At 52.8% G+C, this 19,377-nt stretch overlaps 10 protein-coding genes across 10 annotated transcripts in view; 5 read left to right on the top strand and 5 right to left on the bottom strand.

Annotated features, from left to right (window-relative positions):
• The window catches only part of MYCFIDRAFT_149170 (uncharacterized protein), a gene marked incomplete at its 5' end in the record, with an annotated part of 3,220 nt that extends 3,012 nt beyond the window's left edge, over positions 1 to 208 (bottom strand). The window contains one exon of the mRNA XM_007923339.1: positions 39 to 208. Coding sequence (XP_007921530.1) covers positions 39 to 208 — 170 coding nt within the window. The remainder of the gene's footprint in view (positions 1 to 38) is intronic.
• A 279-nt stretch (positions 209 to 487) lies between these two features.
• MYCFIDRAFT_61050 (uncharacterized protein) lies at positions 488 to 2,047 on the top strand. Its single transcript, XM_007922034.1, has 2 exons — positions 488 to 676; positions 734 to 2,047. The coding sequence occupies exons 1-2, from the start codon at positions 500 to 502 to the stop codon at positions 1,892 to 1,894; spliced, it is 1,338 nt and encodes a 445-aa protein (XP_007920225.1). The 5' UTR covers positions 488 to 499; the 3' UTR covers positions 1,895 to 2,047.
• Positions 2,048 to 2,968: 921 nt separating this feature from the next.
• MYCFIDRAFT_16426 (uncharacterized protein) lies at positions 2,969 to 3,607 on the top strand (the record flags this gene model as incomplete). The annotated part of the gene is made up of 1 exon (XM_007921465.1): positions 2,969 to 3,607. A coding segment is annotated over one exon (639 nt), but the record flags the coding sequence as incomplete, so codon positions are not given.
• Positions 3,608 to 4,204: 597 nt separating this feature from the next.
• On the bottom strand, positions 4,205 to 5,244 carry MYCFIDRAFT_170131 (uncharacterized protein; the record flags this gene model as incomplete). The annotated part of the gene is made up of 8 exons (XM_007923338.1): positions 4,205 to 4,266; positions 4,307 to 4,312; positions 4,337 to 4,485; positions 4,511 to 4,580; positions 4,618 to 5,055; positions 5,085 to 5,110; positions 5,139 to 5,204; positions 5,234 to 5,244. The coding sequence occupies 8 exons, from the start codon at positions 5,242 to 5,244 to the stop codon at positions 4,205 to 4,207; spliced, it is 828 nt and encodes a 275-aa protein (XP_007921529.1).
• Positions 5,245 to 5,320: 76 nt separating this feature from the next.
• On the top strand, positions 5,321 to 7,501 carry MYCFIDRAFT_170130 (uncharacterized protein; the record flags this gene model as incomplete). The annotated part of the gene is made up of 8 exons (XM_007923337.1): positions 5,321 to 6,048; positions 6,085 to 6,116; positions 6,155 to 6,236; positions 6,265 to 6,426; positions 6,471 to 7,151; positions 7,189 to 7,220; positions 7,273 to 7,424; positions 7,481 to 7,501. The coding sequence occupies 8 exons, from the start codon at positions 5,321 to 5,323 to the stop codon at positions 7,499 to 7,501; spliced, it is 1,890 nt and encodes a 629-aa protein (XP_007921528.1).
• Positions 7,502 to 8,018: 517 nt separating this feature from the next.
• MYCFIDRAFT_129585 (uncharacterized protein) lies at positions 8,019 to 8,597 on the bottom strand (the record flags this gene model as incomplete). Its single annotated transcript, XM_007923336.1, has 1 exon — positions 8,019 to 8,597. One exon carries the CDS (start codon positions 8,595 to 8,597, stop codon positions 8,019 to 8,021), a length of 579 nt encoding a protein of 192 aa, XP_007921527.1.
• Positions 8,598 to 10,144: 1,547 nt separating this feature from the next.
• On the top strand, positions 10,145 to 11,455 carry MYCFIDRAFT_89211 (uncharacterized protein; the record flags this gene model as incomplete). Its single annotated transcript, XM_007923335.1, has 4 exons — positions 10,145 to 10,319; positions 10,391 to 10,406; positions 10,495 to 10,745; positions 10,970 to 11,455. Exons 1-4 carry the CDS (start codon positions 10,299 to 10,301, stop codon positions 11,453 to 11,455), a joined length of 774 nt encoding a protein of 257 aa, XP_007921526.1. The 5' UTR covers positions 10,145 to 10,298.
• A 23-nt stretch (positions 11,456 to 11,478) lies between these two features.
• On the bottom strand, positions 11,479 to 13,207 carry MYCFIDRAFT_170127 (uncharacterized protein; the record flags this gene model as incomplete). Its single annotated transcript, XM_007923334.1, has 16 exons — positions 11,479 to 11,503; positions 11,536 to 11,633; positions 11,664 to 11,689; positions 11,753 to 11,902; positions 11,937 to 12,043; positions 12,073 to 12,172; positions 12,199 to 12,225; positions 12,264 to 12,307; positions 12,354 to 12,451; positions 12,483 to 12,590; positions 12,623 to 12,675; positions 12,708 to 12,731; positions 12,800 to 12,822; positions 12,866 to 12,928; positions 12,962 to 13,017; positions 13,049 to 13,207. The coding sequence occupies 16 exons, from the start codon at positions 13,205 to 13,207 to the stop codon at positions 11,479 to 11,481; spliced, it is 1,161 nt and encodes a 386-aa protein (XP_007921525.1).
• An 85-nt stretch (positions 13,208 to 13,292) lies between these two features.
• On the top strand, positions 13,293 to 13,829 carry MYCFIDRAFT_170126 (uncharacterized protein; the record flags this gene model as incomplete). Its single annotated transcript, XM_007923333.1, has 1 exon — positions 13,293 to 13,829. The coding sequence occupies one exon, from the start codon at positions 13,293 to 13,295 to the stop codon at positions 13,827 to 13,829; it is 537 nt and encodes a 178-aa protein (XP_007921524.1).
• A 1,380-nt stretch (positions 13,830 to 15,209) lies between these two features.
• On the bottom strand, positions 15,210 to 19,025 carry MYCFIDRAFT_46188 (uncharacterized protein; the record flags this gene model as incomplete). Its single annotated transcript, XM_007921795.1, has 3 exons — positions 15,210 to 17,725; positions 17,771 to 18,168; positions 18,313 to 19,025. The coding sequence occupies 3 exons, from the start codon at positions 19,023 to 19,025 to the stop codon at positions 15,210 to 15,212; spliced, it is 3,627 nt and encodes a 1,208-aa protein (XP_007919986.1).
• Between the last annotated feature and the right edge of the window lie 352 nt (positions 19,026 to 19,377).

Here is a 19,377-nt window from a genome sequence, read left to right as displayed (position 1 = left end):
TTAGAGGATCCCATTGTAGAAGATCTTTGCGCCTGAACGGATCGTCATTTTTGGCTTTGGCTTGCGGGTTGACGTGCTTCTGCGTGTTTGGCGGGATTAGAATGTATGCTTGACCTTCCCGTATGGTCTCGTACGTCTTGCCCTCGTGCTCGACCATCTGGCCTGCTGCAGGCTTGGTGGTGATGGGGACTGTTGTCTGTGAGGCCATACTGCGGACGATAGGAGAGAATGACTGGTGCGGTATCCAAAGAACTAGCCGCAGACTCCTACCTGGCGCACTATGGAAGGGTTTGAGAGAGTGGACGACTCGGATGGGGGTCTGCAGCATCAGAAGAGAGTGCCAGTGAAGCTTCACATGAAATCTGAACTGGAGCTCGAAATACTGCTCGGATCGTCGGCTCGGCATGTGAGACGGGCCGATGGCGACAAAAAAGTGTATAAGCCCTAGAATTTCAGATCTATTCTCAGGTTCCAGCAACAAACGAACGTCGTAGACAAAATGGCTGCAATTCAGCTGTCCGTCGCACTGCCGACGCTGCCAGAGGGCTGGACGGCCGAGAAGGACTTCAAGCCTGTCGGCCATCTCTCTGAGCCGACCCAGCGCGCGCTCGAGCCCGTTGGTCCTCACTTTCTTGCCCACGCGCGCAGAAAGAGGCATAAACGCACATTCTCCGAGGTAAGACATAGCTGTCACGACACAGTCACATTGCGCAAAATGCTGATGGATTTCTAGGACGAGAAGCTGCAAGCTGAAAAGAACGTCAAGAAGGTCGAGCAGGACCAAGACGATGACATCGACAGCGACGAGGACCCTATGCTCCTGCAGCGTGAGGCCAAGGACTGGAAGACTCAAGATCACTATGCTGTTCTTGGTCTGACCAGATGGCGATACAAGGCGACCGAGGACCAGATCAAGCGCGCACACAGAAAAAAGGTCTTGAAGCACCATCCCGACAAGAAAGCCGCATCCGGACAGGAGGAGAACGATCAGTTCTTCAAATGCATTCAGCGTGCCACCGATATTCTGCTCGACCCCGTCAAGCGCCGCCAGTACGATTCTGTTGACGAAGCTGCCGACAAGGAGCCTCCGAGCAAGAAGGACGTGGAGAAGAAGCCAGGCAACTTCTACAAGCTGTGGGCACCAGTCTTCGAGGCCGAGGCTCGCTTCAGCAAGAAGCAGCCAGTGCCAAAGATTGGAAATGACAACAGCACAAAGGAAGAGGTGGATGAGTTCTACAACTTCTGGTACAACTTCGACTCGTGGCGATCGTTCGAATATCTCGACGAGGATGTGCCAGATGATAACGAGTCTCGCGACCAGAAACGTCACGTCGAGCGCAAGAACAACAATGCTCGCAAAAAGAGAAAGAACGAGGATGTGCAGCGCCTGCGTCAAGTCGTCGATCAAGCCTTGAAGCAGGATCCACGACCAGCCAAGTTCAGACAAGAGAAGAACAAGGGCAAGCTTCAAAAGCAGCAGCAGAAGGAGGAGGCCGAGCGCAAGGCCAAGGAAGAGGCTGCCAAGAAGAAGGAAGACGAGGAGAAGGCTGCAGCGGCCAAGGCTGCTGAGGACAAGGCTGCTCGCGAGGATGCGAAGAAGGGCAAAGAGGCGGCGAAGAATGCTGCCAAGAAGAACAAGCGTGTTGTTCGTGGTGCACCGAAGGACGCCAACTACTTCGCGGATGGCACAGCAGATGCCTCGACCATCAATAGCGTCATGAGCGATGTTGATGCGCTCATCTTGAAGCTTGACAACGAAGAGCTTGCCGACTTCACCGCTAAGCTTCAAGGCAAGACTGAGAAGGCGGCTGTAAAGGCAGTGTTCGCTGAAGAGGTACAGCGATTGGTGGGTGCCGGCAAGACCAAGGACGGCGAGTTGAAGAGCATTGCGTGATGGCGTAGATTTTCGATTGCGCTTGTTTCGAAGTGAAGGGATAGAAGGGGCATAAGTTGGAGTTTGATGAATGACACGAGAAGAGATACAACAGTGCTCGTGTTTCATGCAATACCGGTAGACCTTTACTGAACCAACAGACCTCTCACCCAGCTGCATCTGAAGAGCAAATGGCGCTTGGCCCTGCATGCAGGTGGTCTCATCCCACCCACGTGGCAATGAAGTGTATCTCCGGAAGGTTGAGTAGACTTTGGTAATGGTGTTGACCTATGCACGCTCTCCGTCATATGTCATTGCTACCGTACATCTGAAAACTTCGTGTCTCGGCTGCATAGTTCCAGAAGATCGTTGTTGAAGCCACATTCACCTGCCCTGCCGAGACCGCAATTCTCTCCACTTCGCCTGCCCGCTAGAATCTGCATCTGCATCTCGCTATGGAGAAGTCCCACCTCCGCCAATCGTCACAGGCCTCGACTGCTTCCGCTTGTGCTGGCTGACCACTCGTCGAACACATTCGGGAATGCTTCTTGGTATCAATCGAATAGACCTCGGCTCGCATCTGCTACGTTGGTTCTATTCACAAACGTGAATCACACATTCTTCACGACCATTACAAGCTCCACCGCATCGCTACTTGCGCGCCTCGTCCACACCATGTCGGCGGAGCCATCGCCTAGATCTGGCACTCCGATACTGCAGAACAACTCGGAAGCGCCCAGTCCACGCTCTCTGCCTGCCACAAATGGCACAACAACCCTGCCAGAGCAAAAGATACCTTCAGTCCAGCTCGCCAACTCGACCACATCACCCAATGCCAGCAGCACGAATTTGGGAAGCCATGCGACCAATCACTCCAAAGGCACCACATCCACCTACACTCCAGCCTGGCGACGACCCACGATAACCATAGATGGCCAGAGCGAGGCAGCCCGAAGACCAAGCGTGCAGTTTGTGCCCAGCGCGACCAAAGACTCTGGTGCGGCATCTCGCTCGTCATCGGCCAAACCACCCTCGACTCGACGCAGTGTAGGCTATGGTAATGCCAGCAATGGAAAAGGCCCGGCAGGTAGGAGGCTTAGTAGTCCTCCGCCTCCCGCTCAATTCCAAGAAAGAGTCAGCTTCGATACCTTCGACAACAAGGAAGCAAGCGATTTCAGCTTGACGCTGAATCGCAAACACAAAGATTACGAGTACACGAAGCGCTCACGGACGTTTCTCTGCGGAACAGATACGAATGAGTACTCTGACACTGCCCTCGAGTGGCTGATAGATGAACTAGTCGATGACGGCGACGAAATCGTCTGTTTACGAGTCGTGGAGAAGGACAGCAAAGAAGCCTTAAAATGGAGTGGTGGGCAAGGTCAGAGAGGGTATCGTCGCGAAGCAACACGTTTCTTGGAGGAGATTGAAAAGAAGAATACTGAAGATCGTGCGATATCCCTTGTTCTCGAGTTCAGTATTGGGAAAGTTCACGACACGATTCAACAGATGATTCGAATCTATGAGCCTGCTATGCTTGTCGTTGGAACACGAGGCCGCAGCTTAACGGGCTATCAAGGACTTCTGTCTTCTGGAAGTGTATCCAAATACTGCTTGCAATACTCACCTGTGCCGGTGATTGTCGTTCGACCGAGTAGCAAACGGGAAGCGAAGAAGCGGAAACGACTTGCAGATCCTTCGAGGGGAGGATACAGGGATATTCTGGACAAGAGTGAGGATGCGCCAAGAGGGAGAGGAGGACATTTGTTGGACTTCAATAACCGCTTGTCACTTGCCGGAGCAGATCTTGGAGCGCTTGGGGAATTCGGCAGTAATCCTGACGAAGAGGCACGACGAGTGGCAGAAGCGATTGGTTATAGGAACACAGGAACGCATGCTTCCTCCCAGAGAGGATGCTCGCTATCCCGCGTCACGTCTGCTCAATCGGCTGCATCAGAAGTCTCATCACCTCCAGGCCGCCTGCTCAAATCACCCGAGCTTGGCGTCGTGGATTCCCCGAATATCTCAGATGACGATAATGGCGGCGAGATCTCGGACGAGGATTTACTTCAGGCAGAGGAGGGATTTCTCAGGCCTGAGGATGAGGCTGCGCAATTGGCTTATGAACGTGCGCAGGTCGAAGCTGAGGCTGTGAGGGAGGACGCTGAGGCGAGGAGAAAGAGAGAGGAGAGACTGAATGCTCTGGGTAGTTCGAAGAAGAAGGGGAAAGGTAACGAGGATGAAGAGGAAGGTGGTGGTGCGGCTGTTTTGGATATATTTGAGAAGTTGAAGAGGGGGATGTAGAATCATCGTTAAAGAACAATCGCTCAACTAGGGCTCATTCTTCTGCCTGCATGTGACAGTCAAGCTTGCTTCGGGGCTTGAAGGGGAGACTGAATCAGCCAGCGCTCAACTGCATACGTACTTATTGACCATCGACTCAAATTTTTCCAGGAACGGTACATGGTGACGTCCAAGGCTTCGCCCCCGACCGCTGCGCCAGGCATACAAAGTGAGTGGAATTTGTCGGTGGGCTCTGCAAGAAGAGCTGACCAAATGCAGCAGCCATTCCTTCCCAAAGCGCGGCCACCACAGTGTGCAACTTCACCGAGCTATTGGAAGCCATCCTAGTTTCACTGCCAATGCACGACCTTCTCCTTGTCCTCGCCCAACGTGTCTGCAAGCAATGGCACGCGGTCATCGAAGTCTCTGTGTCCATCAAGAAGCCTCTTTCTACCGGGCACATTGAACGACACGCACCATGAGAACAGGTGCACCATCATCCAGAAAGCTCGAGACCATCCTGATCTCCTTCCCAGTCCACCGTCCTCGTCTTGTCTCTGTATCTACATCACTCAACCTCCTATGGACATTGAGATCGTGGATGTCGATGTTGAGGGCTTGTGGTCTTTGGAATCTCGACATCCGAGACGACGTGCTTCGCCTAGGACTTTCCCGAGAGAAGGCATGGTCGGAGAGTTGATAGGTGCTGTGAGAAAGAAGATTGAAGGACAGGAGAAACCGAGGATCGTAAAGTGTCGGTGCTTGGTTCTTGGGTCCATCCTGATGACGCGTTAGCAGTGCCGCGGGATGGGTCTGTCTGATATGGAGGGTACGGGTGCTAGAAAGTCGAGGAGCGGCGTGTGCTGGAGAAAGCAGGATTAAGGAAGAATAAGATGAATCTCTACGTGCGTCAGGAGATGCATTCCACTCGCTTCGTCCTCAAGCTCCACGTTTCTCACTTGCCTCACTTGGACGTTTTTACCGGTTGCCGGGCCGCGTACGCACGGACATGTGTCTGGCGAGTTGACTATTTAACCCAGATCTCTCGCTCGTCTCTTCCGGCAAAGAATTTTGCACTTCAACACCATGGCGGGCGAAGAAGAGGGCGCCGCTGATGGAGGAGGTTCGACGAGTAAGGACTAGCTTCGCCGGATACACTGTTCCATGCTGACCCTACTTGCAGGTATGGGCGCCGCCGCGTACAAGCTTTTCCATACCACTGAACTACTCGAGGCTATCCTCTTGAAAACCAATACTCGAGCGCTTCTCACCACCCACCAACGTGTCTGCAAGCAATGGAGAGACGTCATTCAGGGATCCATCAACCTCAAGAAGGCGCTCTTTCTTGAGACCGGCCAGGCCAGCATCGCCTACCCAGGCCCATCTGGAATCGAGAGCGCTATCATTCACGGTCTTTACGTCAGCACGACCGGACTCTATTCAACGGCTGACGAGAGGAGGCTTGCTCGCATCCCAAAGAACCTGGAATCATGCCCTGTGCAATTCAATCCCTTCCTCTCACCAAAGTCAAACGAGACTATCCCCCTTCCCAAGCGTTTCCTCCGCGCCCCCATGTTCCTCTGCCATCTGAACCCGCAGCTTCTGCTCGCCCATGAGTCAGCATCGTGCCGACGCATGTACATCACCCAGCCACCGGTAAAGCTTCAGATCTTTGACGTGGTTTGCAGCGTGTGTGCAATGAAACCTCGGCATCTACGTCCATTCCCTGAGCCTAGAAGTTTCCGTAAAGTTCGGACTTTTGGGGAGCTCATTGATGCGGTCAAGGAGAAGCTTGAGGGGAAGGAACGACTTAAGATTGTGAAGTGTTTGCGTATCATGGTTGGGGTGGGTCCGGAGGAAGTCAAGGACTGGGTGGAGGAGTATGGTAGCAAGTGAGTTGCAAAGCGACGGTCTGATGGTGGACGTAGACTTCTGGAGTGCGACTCTCGGGACTGGCGAAGTTGAGGATGTTAGGAGAATACGCTTGATCGGGGCGAGATGCACTGGCGTCTGACTACCTTTCACTTCATAGATGGAAACGCGACTACTCAACGGCGACTTCATCTTGCCATTGTGCGAAGTGAGCAATGTATTCCATGCGCCTCAAGCTCACTCCCCACATTTCTGGAAAGGGTCGTGCATGTGAAGGCTTGGCATGTTCAAGAAACTCCGACATCTGATCCAAAATCACTTCTGAATTCCTCAACCGCACCACACTGCCTCACACCTCTGGTCTTCAGGTCACATAACTGGTACACATCATGTTGTTCGTTCCCTTGTATGCCACGAGTAATGCTGATTAATGAATGGACAGGCCGACAGCGGAGATGGCGGCAGCCAGAGTTTTCGCGATCCCAGAGCTCGTGGAAGCCATACTGCTGCGACTTCCAACTAAAGACCTGCTGTTGTCCAAACGTATCTCTCGAATTTGCCGCGACGCCCACGAGTCGAAGTCGATCAAGAAGGCACTCTTCCTCGTTCCCGGCACCGCACTCAACACTTCTGACGAAGCGAGTTTCCCACAACCAGGCTATTCAGCCTCCATCAAATACGTCAAATCATGGTGGAGCTCCAGCAGCTATGAAGTTCCACTGCCCGAGGCAGCCAAGCATGGTGTCTCTTTCAATCCCTTACTCGTAGCCTACTTCACCGGGCAGACCTTGACGATTCAGAGCGATCGTATGAAGGCTTCCAATACTGCGGAACTCAGAGTTCTATGCCACGGCGACGATGCATCTTTCCGACGTATGTTCATCACTCAGCCACCACTGCGGATGATGACAGTCCACGCCAATTACCGCTACGCCCATGGCAATTTCAGCGTGCGGATGATCGGAGGAATGACCTATGGAGAATTGCTTGATGAAATGGAGATGTTTCTTAAGGAGGGTCAGAAGAACGGTCAGAATGAAGAGCATCTGTTCAAGTGGGGTGTAGGCGTGAGGAGTGAGCCCAAAGGTCAGGATTTGGAGGATGCATCGGAGGCTCTTACATTGTGAGGTTGTTCTGAGATGACCTTGGGGGTTCGAGAGCAACGTCACGGGAGATGGAGCTACTAGGCGGAGTCGATTGACTTACGTGCAGCGAGGCTGAGAATGCTGTAAAAAGCACATGAGTTTCTGTATTCAGATCAGTCATAAGTCCTTCAACTTCAATTCTGCAACATGATGCCAATATCTCACCCCAAGCCTACACACACACTCTCTCTCCAAACAAAGTCGGCACTTATAGCGACCGAGGGGGCCCCTCGCGGCCTGGAAGGGTGGTTGTGGAGGAGGTACGACGACACGCCGCCCGCTTAGCGGAGGGGTGTCGGTTGCGGAGCCTTCGTCGGCGAACCCCTAGGATTCTATCTTTTAAAGGACGTAGCGACCGTAACCCGAGGGACGAGGGAAGCATAGGTCGCGCTCATTCTATCGTCGTCTTAGCGTGAAACCGCCATCTAGAATTTTCCTGACCGCCATTTAGTCAAACCCGTCATCAGCAGAAGAAGTGAAGAAGTGAGTTCATGCATGTGGAGCTTGGCATTCTCGGTTTGTCCTGAGCTCCACCTCCCTTTTGAACCCTCCCGATATCGACAACTAGCGAGGCTTGCCACTGATTTCGAGCTTCAGCACAGTCGATCCTGTTGAAAGCAAAGATCCGAATTCGGCCGCGCTCGATGTTCGTCCTCTGCGAAGAGTACCGACGTGAAGTACAAATTGGTTTTGCTGGAAAGTGTCGTTCCGATGCTCCCGGTTCTCTCGATAGAGGCAGCAAAACCTCTCCGATTTCATCAGCATTTCGTCTTTGACGCCCACTTGTACTCCCTCATAAAGTGTTCTTGCCCAATTTTCTCATCAGCACCATCTTCAAAATCCCCTCACTCCAAAACCGCCTTGTCAAAAAACACCCTCTTATAAAACCTCGCCTCCTCAATACTCTCCAAGATATCCGCCTTAGCCTCATGTTTCCCCATCTTCTGCGGACTCTTCTTGATAACCTCTTCACTCGCCCACCTCCTCGCCGCCTCTTTTATAGAACTCACATCCAGAATCCTATGATGCAAATGACTCACCACCTTCCTCCAAGGCTCCTGCCTCAAAAACCTTTGATCCGCGTGTACAGTATTGCCCGCCAGCAGCGCCTTCTTGCGTTCCGGGGCGAATTTCTGGATGTAGGAGAGCAATTCGGTAGCTGCGGTTTCGGCGGTTGTTGAGGAGGTGAGACAGGCGTCTGTGAGGCCTGAGGAGCCGTGGTGGGATTTACACCATTCTCCCATGGTGCCGAGTTGGGTTTCGGTGTGGGAGATTATTGCTTCGTAGCCGTTTGGGTCAAGTAGGTTTAGTTCGTGGTCGGTTATGAAGCAGGCTATGGACATGATTGTGTCTTTTGAAGTGTCTAGACCGGTCATTTCGCAGTCGATCCATACAAGTGGTTCCGTGGAGCGTGATTCTGGCATGGTCGTTGGACTTGTGCAGGGTGGAACGGAGGTCAGTCGTGAAGGTGAAGTAGGTGAGGTGGAGGGTATGCTTGGAATTTTGATGCGGGCCCGAAATCAATGGCTTCAACATTATTACTAGGTATTGTCTAGCTGGCTGGCAATAACCACGATCTGAGAACATTTGTGACTTTCACATACAGCCTAAGCGTTTGCTAACTATCATGTACGTGACGGTTATCAAGCTCGCCCTCAACTCCCTCATACAATGGCTCACTCGCAAATCGGCGGTGTTTCACAGCAAAGCAATGGAAGGTCCAAAGTCAGGTCGCAGTCATGACACCGAGCTGAGCCGGCAACGCTCACGAATGCCTTCGCTGCATCGGTCGAGGATTGAAGTGAGCGACGCGGGTACCGGTTCTGGACATGCCATGTTGTATTCCATGATCGACTTGGAATTATTATTAGATCTGACCACATGTTTTGTGATAACCCCGAATCGCCGACCCTTGTCAGCAAAGGTTTGGACATGGCAACTCAGGCCTGTGAGAGATGTCGTCTGGAGCGTTGGGTAGCCATACATGGCAACAACCAAGCAATGGTCCGTATTAAGGTGCGCTACCTAGTAGCGATCACTGAACTTCAAACGCAGACTGAGCACGAGTCGATGTGAAGTGGCTTGCCGCTTCTGAGGAGGCCGTATCAGATAATAAAGCTCGTATCGTCTGTGCGGATGCGATGGACAGGGCGACTCCCTTGTTTCGGGACACACGAAGCTCTCGTCTAGGCCTGTCGAAGCCTTGTGAACTCTGCAAGGCACCAATCAAGCATTCAAGATGGCCTGTTAATAAGCGCGACGAAGTCAGAGGTCGGCATAATAACTCCAGGGCATCATCAGAGTGGCCATACCCTGTACTTAGTCACAGTGAGCATTGTTTTATCTCGTGAAAGCTCGCTCCGATTTGTCATCGGCGCGTTGCTGGTGGTTGATGGACCGGCGGAAGGCTCGGGATCGCCGCGTTATGATATGCTGTAGTCGCTCCTGCTTTTCCGGGACGACGTGCAAGGGTTGATGGCGCATGGCAGGCTCCGGCCAGCTTGACTGTTAGTGTTATGCTTTGTGTCGATGCCGGGGTATGGTAGAAGAATTGCTTCACACGATCTTGCAGCGGTGCGGTGCGGTGGCATTATTTTCTCGCACGATCCAAGAGGGCAGTGAGAACAGCTTCCTGCCGAGCGGGGGCGGCGCTTGCTGACACACCCGCCGCGCCGATGTGCGAGGCACTTGGCACAGTGGAGTGGAGGCGACATCCATGCTCGCTGCCTTCTCGCCTCGCCTCGCATATATCAGAGGCTCGCAGAACCTTACCTAATCATCTCGAGCTTCTCGTGGGCTTCGCATCGCCTGTAAGTTGACTCCCCCCGATCTCTCAGCAACAACCAGCCACTTGCCACGGCCTACCATGATGCCGCACGACGGGCCCGGGTTCGGTGCTGGCACGCAGCCGGATCATACAGTACTCGCCGCTGCGCATGCGCAATCATGCTAACCCGGCCGCTGCGCAGACATCCGTCGCCCATCCACCCTGAGCCCCGACCGACATCAACCACGCCGCCCAATACTTGCGCTTTTGCTCTGCCTCATCCCCGCCCTCGTCATACTACCAACGAGCTCGAGAAGCGCCTTCTGCTGTTCTGCTGGCTCGAGTCTCGGCCGGGAAAATGCAACACGCGCGCGCCCAGGTGAGTCTTGATCAAAAGCTTGGCTGGTCGCACACGACTTCTAAGGCTGACTGTACCCGTCCTTTCTACAGGAAGGGATCGAAATGAGTATGTGCTAGTAATCTGCTCCCCACCTACCGCATATGAGCCCCGTATGTCCGTACCCGACCATGCTGACTGATGCTGCCTTCCAAAGGTTTACGCGAGCATCTACTCGCAGCCAGTGGCTCTGGCTCTGCTCCCGCTCCCTATCCACCTCCGCCCTCTGGTCCCCAGCCAGCTGCTGATAATCCATATCCGCCCTCCGATTCGCAAAGCCCTCACGATCGACTTGACCCCAACGTGACTGGACAGTACGACATGAGTGGGGATGCCGATGGCGCAGATCGCAAAGGCAAGCGTGAACTGTCGACGAGCAAGAGGGCCGCACAAAATAGAGCAGCACAGGTATGTTAGTCCGATCGATGTGTCAACTGAGGATCGATCAATGCCTACCCTGCGATGCCTCACTGAAAACGTCTGAAAATCGCCTTCTCTGAACGGAACGAAGCATTGGCCATGATATTGCCCCATGCATGGCCGAGTGCAATCCATCAATGATCATGATCGAGCCTGGAGCTGATGATGATATTTGCGTTTGATTTTTTTATGGCTCGCTAACATCTCGACAGCGCGCATTTCGACAGCGAAAGGAAGGATATATCAAGAAGCTCGAAGAACAGGTCAAGGAGTTCCAAACCATGGACCAAAACTACAAAACATTGCAGAATGAAAACTATCAACTGAGAGAATACATCCTCGGCCTTCAATCGCGACTTCTGGAAAATCAAGCCGACTTCCCACCCGCCCCTTCACACGTCAATTTGTCCAGCGGAGCCGCATCGCAAGCACAGCACGTCCACGCTGCCGAACGTCCATATGGCGCTGAAGAGCAGTTGCGTCGTGAGATGGAGCAGCAACGCGCACCTCCAGCGGCGCCAGTCGTGGCACGCGAGGACGTGCATCACGACGGCATGACCCAACTTCGACAGGCCGCTGCTGTAGCGGACGCGCGGCCCCACACGTCTCCATACGGTCTAGGGAATAGCGAGTATCAAAAGCGTCCTGAGAACTCAACTCAGCCAGCCTCAAGTAGCGACGCCAAGCCGCCTTCGTAAGGGGAGCTGGCTTGCAAGGTTCATCAGGCGTTCATGGACTCGGAATCACTTGATTTGCTAGCAACAGTCGTCGGCAGCACATTTTCAGACGGAGAGGGCGCATGGAATTGATAGTAAGACTCGCCCACGCAGGGCGCGGAGGGCATCCAAGATGCACAGGATCATTGATAGCCAGTTGCTATATCGTTGCCGCACTGATTCTAATGACAGTGCCAGATGCGAATGCAAACTCACCTTCCCCGATACCATTTTTACTAGCGAACCGATACGCTTCCCTTCGACGAAACTAGATTGCACCAGACTTGATACTGAAGTCATAGCGGACGATTACCATGAATATAAGTGTGCATTGTGACAATCTAGATGTGAAGGTTATACAAGCAATACGAGGGTCTGCCACAAGGTCGTTCATTAGGAATATCGATTCCCGAATTTCGAGGATTACGCCTCCGGGCAACACGCGGCCGCGTGCCACGCTAACGATCCATCATCACCCTTGCGTGAAGTTTGGGTGCCGCAAGCTCAACCCCATAGCTGGCAGCATTTGTTCCCCCACAGAACAGTGAAATAGTGCCCGCGAGGCGCTGACTCAAGAGCATCCCAAATCATTGGGAAACTTGGAGTATTCCGCCGTCATTCGACGGACGACACAATAGAAATAATAGGCTGATTTTTTGCGCTCACAGCTTACGAAGAGCTGCCGTAAGCCAGCGGCGGCTGATGCACAACAGGCGCATAGCAACTTGGCGTCTGAGGGGCGAAACCGTTCTCTTCAGATTTATCCATCAATGAATAGACAGCAAAGCACTTGTGCGCTGCTCAATCAATGCTGGATCCTCGTCATCGGCCTTTCTGTATCAGCACATTACCTAGAGTAGATCCAATTGGGGAGTTCCACGAACAGAACTTGCGCCGAATGCGTAGGGTAAAGAGGCGTTCCTGAAGGGAATTTGTGAGAGATTTTTCTATCACCAGAATCCGTTTCCAATGATCACTCTATGATCAGGAAATCGCAGTGAAAGAGCACTGGTCTTGGCTGCGGTATCAACATCTCCACATCGGCCCGAAGCTCGGCATGGTTGTTCGGCACGCTTTCCATCCGCCATACCGTCTTCACGAGTACAGCGACTTCAGCCTGACGCAGCGGGGAATATTTCAGGCCGCAACAGTGAAAGTGAAAGGGTTCAAGGTGCCGCATGAGTGGCCTGGTTGCCCTGAAGCTTAATCTTCAAGCTTGAGCTTCAATGTAAACCTTGCGTCTTCAAGTCATCCTCACCTCACGACACCACTGCAACGCGGAAAATAAGCGCCTTCTGACAGCTTAAGCCATCCGCTGTCTGCCACAATCGTCGCGGCCAACGTCGCCGCTTTTTGCAGTTCGCTATCTGCTACTCGCTATTTCCCCTCGACCTCGCCCTCGCCCTCGCCCTCGCCGCCGCTGGGTTGGAATTGGATCTCGAGTCGCCGGCGACACTCGACAACACTCGCCAACACTCGCTTGATTACCCCTGACCGCCCATCATGCCTTTCGGCGCAAAATTCGCCGAGTCGGCGAAGTCCTTCTACCAAAAAGCGTCGCTCGCTACTAACAACGCAGTGAACGGCTTCAACTTCAACCGCAACGTCTACGAGGAGTTTAACAAAGCGCCGTGCGATTACCTCAACGAAGACTTCGAGTGTGACGAAGAGTTTGGCTCTGATGAAGAGTGGACCGCTATTAGCAAGACCAGCCCACGCAAGAAGGTAACGCATTCATCTATCCGCTTTCTAATATACAACTGCTAATTCAGGCAAACAGTATCCGGAAGAAAAATGCCTCGTCAATTCTGGTACCGCCATGAAGCTATCGAATGTAGGCTTGACTTTCTCTCAGCACGCAATCGCCGCCGCCAGCCAGGCTGCGGGTGTCAGCTTTGATTACGCGCAGACCGCACTGAAATTCGCCACACTCGAAACTGCACAAGGAATCGGCTACCTGGCAAGTTCAGACACGGCCACCGCCGCCATTCAGAAACTCAAGCGCCGCTTCCCGCTCTTGGAGGATATCCAACGCGCCTATAGCGAAGGTCAGGACGTCCAGAGATCGCGCCGCCTCGGGAGGGATCCTCGCCCAATGTTTTACGACGATGGGGAGGAGGAGATGATGATGGCGGACCCGGAGAGTGGTGCGGAAATGCAGATCGTCTACGAGAACAGCTCCGCGCAAGAGCCGGGGCAAAGCCACGGACAGTTTCGAGGAGGTCCGCTCGATCACTCTAACCCCATTATTGGTTCTGAGAATGACTCCGAAGACCTCAAAGCGAAGGAAGATGCTGAAGCGACGGAGAGTAAGGTGGATTTGTGGTTGAAGGGGGTAGTGGAGAAGGAGTTCTGATGTTTTGATACTCTCATGCGGGAATAACTTGATGACTTAATGACTCGACGAGAGATGACTGTACCATGGAAATGAGTCGGCGGCTAGAACGCTGAAAAGATGCATTGGATTTTCGAGCTGAATGGGGTGGAGCGTGTAGGATAGATGAAGAATGAGAACACAATAAGAAAGCGTAGAAAGCGCGGTGAGCTGAGTCGAGTCTACGCGATCGTTGACATATCCTCATCTCACTCACACAGACAACTAGGTCCATAGCGCGATAGTCCGGATACGAAAAAACGCCTATACGGAAGGAACTATACTTAAGGCAGGCTCACACCACTCTTCACGACTCCAAAACGCTCGCAATAGCAACCACACTCACTCACTCACAAGCTCTTCTTGCCTCCTGCTCAAAAAGCTCTCCAAGGACCGGCGCTCGTTTCTTGCCTCTTTTCAGTCAGGGCAGTATCAAGAGCGGAACACTTTACCTTCGTCCTCAACTCTATATACAGGCGGATACTGTGCTCCTAGCGTTGAATTGATATGCCGTTGTTTGTCGAGGCACGTTCCGGAGAGGAGAGGAAAGCGACTGAAGCCCAGCTGCAAGAAAGACAAGGCTGTGGACCACCGAAATCCATATTTACAGCGGCAAATTTGCGCGAAGCGTTACAAATGAGTGTCTAGCATTCCATTCCATTCCCTCACTTACCTTTTCTTGCTTCCTTCTAGAAATTCATGTCGTCTATGCAATCAGATTCAGTACTTGTTATCTTTCATCAAGAAAGCATCACAGAAGCGAATTCTACGATACCTAACGACCTCGGTGTGAATCGTATATTAAGTCGTGCTCTATATTTCGTGTTCCTATGTCTAAATCTTTAGAATCCTCTCTAGAGATAGAAGGCGTGCCGTACGCTCGACCTTATTATCCAATTCTGCTTCTCTAGGATATAAAGAAGTAGACTTAATAATACACGACCTCACTCAGAATTCCTCGACTTCGCCGCTCTAATAAGTAGGTAACAGAACTTATGCGCCATCAGCCTTGGGTGCTCCATCACAGAAGATTCTAATAAGAGCAAGCCGCTCGTCGAGTCACAAAACAAGATTCAAGGCACTCATTCCACTCCCATAATCGTACTTGTGCACAAATGCGAGGCTACGTGTAGCATATGTAGCTCACAAGCTTTTTCTTGTTCAAGAGTTAATATCTGCCGCTGCAGTCGCTAATGGCTATATCCATCGGTGGTACGAAAATACGAATTCGAAAAACTCGTTCAGCAGGAAGTCACAATGGTCAAGAATAAACAAGACATGGGATGAGGTCGCTCGGACATTCGGAATGTTGACTCATCATCACAGTTCTGTGCTACCTGGTATATACATACCTTGTCATCATCATGCCCTTGGAGGAGGCCTATACTCTTCCTTCAGCCTCCATTTACTCCTACCAGGAGTGCTACCCTTCTCCAGAGTCGCGATCGTTCTCAGCATTTCTTTGAATTGCATTGTGCGTTCTGGGCTTCCTCGACACAGGCGGTCGAATTGATCGACGAGCATTTGTGCAGGCACGACGCCATCGTGCAGCATCATAAAGTCTCGGATGAGCTTCAAGAAGTCCCTGCCCTGAGGAGCGTTGCGAAGTGCAGCGCGACCTCTGCCCACAGGCGTCGCATCCCGAGAGCCGGCGGAAGAGGCAGTTCCGGCAGCAGTATTGGCTGCGCTGCCGATATGGCGATTTTGAAGATTGGCGAGGACGGAGGATGAGGATGGACCGCCACGACCTCCTCGGCCACCGCGCATTCCTCCACGCATTCCGCCACGACGAGGCGGCGGTGAGGGTGAGCGACCTGCTGTGCCGACTTGTCCGGTCCAGGTTGGCACACCGGCTGGGAGGCTTCTAGCGATTTCACCTGCCCGTTCGAGTTCTCGAGCCGCTTCGGCAGCAACACGCTTCGCCTCCCGTTGGATTATGGTAGGATCAGCACGTACAGTCTTACGACCATTGATGATGGCATCGTGGTCCTGGACTGATGCGACTCCATTGCCAGCAAAGATGGAGGACAGCATGCGATCTTCCTTGTTGCTGCCCTTCGAATTATCTTCCTGCCCGTCATCCTCACCATGAAACTCCTCTTGGCGTGAGATGCCAGCAACCTTGCTCAGATCATCACCAGCAGGAGCCGTCCCATCTTCTGGTGTAGATAGGTTGCCCTGTTTAAACTTCACCTCAGTGCCTTTGAAGATATTGCCAGTTTCAGTCTGACCATCCGCAGAGTCGCCGAGCGTGAACAGGTCGTGTAGATCCTTGAGCTGGAACGTTTGCCGCTGTTTGGGGTCCTTCAAGATCTTATTGGTCAGAAATTGCTTGAAAATCTGTCGGTGGTATATCTTTTCTTCTATCGTGCCCGCTGTCATCAGGCGATATATCAGGACCTCTCGCTTTTGGCCGAGACGCCATGCTCGCTCTCGTGCTTGCACGTCTGTTGACGGGTTCCAGTCAGGATCGTAGATGATCACTCGGTTGGCACCAGTTAAATTAACGCCAAGTCCGCCGACCTTAGTGGTGAGCAGGAACACATGCAAGTCTGGATCGTTATTGAATTCGTCGACCAGATTCTGTCGCTCCTTGATTGGAGTTGTGCCATCCATGCGTCGATAAGAGAACCCTGCCATATTGCCGATAAATCGTTCGAGGATGTCCAGCATGATGCGATGCTGCGCAAAGAGCAGTGTCTTGTGCCCATCGCGCTTCCATTCTTGGAGAAGCGATTTGACGACTTGCATCTTGCCTGACTTCCTGCCGTCACCATAGTTGTACTCAGACTTCTTCGACAGTGTTCTGTGCTCAACCAGATCCGGGTGGTTGCAGATCTTTCGCAGAATGTCGACACCATATAGTGCTTGACGCTTGCCATTCATGATTGACTTCATGTCTTCCGAGTCAAGGAACCACTGGTAGGCCTCTCGTTGAAGCTTCGTCAGCTTGCAAAACAGCACGCGCTCGCTCTTCTTAGGCAGGTCGGCAGCGACATCGACCTTGAAACGCTGGAGCAAATATGGCGAGATCGCGTCTTTTAGCGTCTCGGCACACTTCATGGCAGTCTCAACCTGTAGATTTGATGCATTTGCGTAACCACCATGCTTGATCGGGATTTCGAACTGGTTCTTGAAATTCACCAGAGTACCTAGGCGCATTGGAAACACGAAGTCGAAGAGGGACCACAGCTCGGTGAGGTTGTTCTGCATTGGCGTTCCCGAAAGAATGACTCGATTATGAGTGCACAGCTCCTTGCAGTAGATTGTGATTGCTGTATTTGGGTTGCGGATCTTGTGGCCCTCGTCAAGCACTGCGTACTCCCAATCGGTAGGTATCAGTAACTCGGCATACGTCTGCAGACCGGAGTAGGTTGTGACGAGAACATGGCCTTGTTTCGTCACAGTGTCGAGGATTCGCTTCGCGGCCTTCTGACCTTTGCTTAGCGTTTTCTTGCTTGAATAGTCTTCTGCCTCAAGCGCTTCTTCGTACCGATTTTCTCGCCCGACATCGAGCATGCCGCTGCCGGAAGTATGCAGAATCGAGACTCGCAGCGGTGGCCACCAGCGATGAAACTCGTTTACCCACTGCTTCATCACTGTGGCCGGGCAAACAACAATGATGGGTTTCTGGATTTTGCCAGAATAGTGCAGACCAGCCAAGAAGGAGATGATCTGAATGGTTTTTCCAAGACCCATCTCGTCTCCAATGATACCGCCAACTTGTTGAGAGTAGAGTTCCCACAGCCACTGCACACCAGTCTTTTGATAGTCGAACAGGGATGGATAAATATCGCCGGGTATTCGGAAGCCTCCCTCGAACTCAGCATCTGCACGAGTTGGATGAGGCATTTGCCATTCAGGCTTCGCTTCTTCGACTTGCTCCAAGTCGACGATATCCTGAGTCTCAGACTTGGTACCACTCGCGCTGTGATCTGCATCCTCTTGCATCGATGTTCTTCTCTCCTTTGCACGCTTTCTGGCCGCACTTCGGCGTTCAGTCCAGCTCTGTAAACGTGCTTGATATACCTGTTCATTGCCATCGTCTATACCAGCCAGGTCTTCCTGGCCATCTTCAGAGTTTGTTATGGCTTTTTGTTTCTGCTTGCCCTTGCGTGAACGCTTGACCGGCGGGGCTGTTGTGAGTGTGAAATCACCTTCAGCGTCATCGTCTTCAGACTCAGCAGCATCGCCCGATCTCCCGACGGACGCCATGCCATTCTCATCTAGACCTGACACGTAGGCAGCATCCAATTCTTCGGCAGCAGTGCTTGGTTCTACAGATGCAGCTTTTGCCTGTCGTCTACTCGTGAGCCTCCGTCTCTTGGCTGGACGTTCTCGGGCGTCCTCCTCGTCCTGCAAGCGCCGCGCTAAAGCAGCGTCGTCTTCAGTGTCGCCTGCAGTGCTTGGAGCTGCGCTGGTGTCTTCCTGATCAAAGCCAGGTGCCAGCAAGTACTGATGCGACTTGGGGCCAGCTTGTATCGATGCCTCGGCTTCTGCCTCTGCCTGCTCCTCTTCTGCCTCATCCTCATCCTGCTGATCCTCGTCAAGCAGCAGCTCTCCAAGGCTTGACGAAGTCTTCAACAGCTGCCGACCCATTTTTGAGAAGGGTGTAATCTTCCCCGTACGAATAAGGAACTCGCGCTGGCTCTCACCTGGCAAGCGCTTGTTCGCACCTTGCTCCAGAAGAGTCTCGCCATCTTGTTCAGACGACTCTTGCCGATCGTCGATACGCTTCTGGATCTGTGCGATGTCATTGTCGAGATTTGCGATCAAGGCGTTGTAGTGTTCGATCTCGGCTCGATACTTATTCTTAGTGGCAGACCCAGCAGGCTTAGCCAAGTTCGTCTCGGCGATCTTGACGGCCGTCTGCATGCGCTCCTTCTCTTTAAGCGTCTTCTGCAAGCGCTTTTGTTCTCTCTCGATCGCCTGCTCTGTAAGAAGCTGGTCGGCTTGCTGGCCTATGTCTCTTTCGAGGTCATCTTGGTCGCGAACAACGGCACCCAGCGCCGCCAGATCCGTCACACCTTCGCCATCTGAAAGCGGATACTCTCCATTTGCGACGTCTTCATCCTGAGCCGTTGCCTGGTCGATCTCGCCTCTAGCGTTGTTGCTGGAGTCAGGCTGTGATGTCGTCGACCCCACGTTCTGCCCTGGATCAGATGATGGAAGTGCCATGGGAGAGGCTTCAGTGCGACTCGAGGAGGTAGAGAGAGCGTGCGGGAACGTGGTCTACAGCTCGAGGGCGATTTCCAGGATGGTGATGGTGATGGTAGGCATCACTGTGGCGCATGCATGTGTATATGTTACCATCTGTGCTCGCAACTACAGGCCAGAGCGTAGCGACAATAGAAGTGAATTCGAAGTTGCCATCTCAGGAGCGGAGACTTTCGCTTCGGCCATGCATGCACGTTCTTTGTTCTGCACATCCAACTGACATGTCTCTCAAAATGGAAGCCGCGATGGAGAATGACTTCACTGACACGCTTCGCTCCGCGCGCCTCGGCCCGCTCAAACATCGGCCGGCAGA

Source organism: Pseudocercospora fijiensis, assembly GCF_000340215.1.
Source record: "Pseudocercospora fijiensis CIRAD86 unplaced genomic scaffold MYCFIscaffold_1, whole genome shotgun sequence".
NCBI classification, from domain to species: Eukaryota; Fungi; Ascomycota; class Dothideomycetes; order Mycosphaerellales; family Mycosphaerellaceae; genus Pseudocercospora; species Pseudocercospora fijiensis.
The sequence above is the reverse complement of the archived record's forward strand: the minus strand, read 5'-3'. Positions and strand labels throughout refer to the sequence as shown.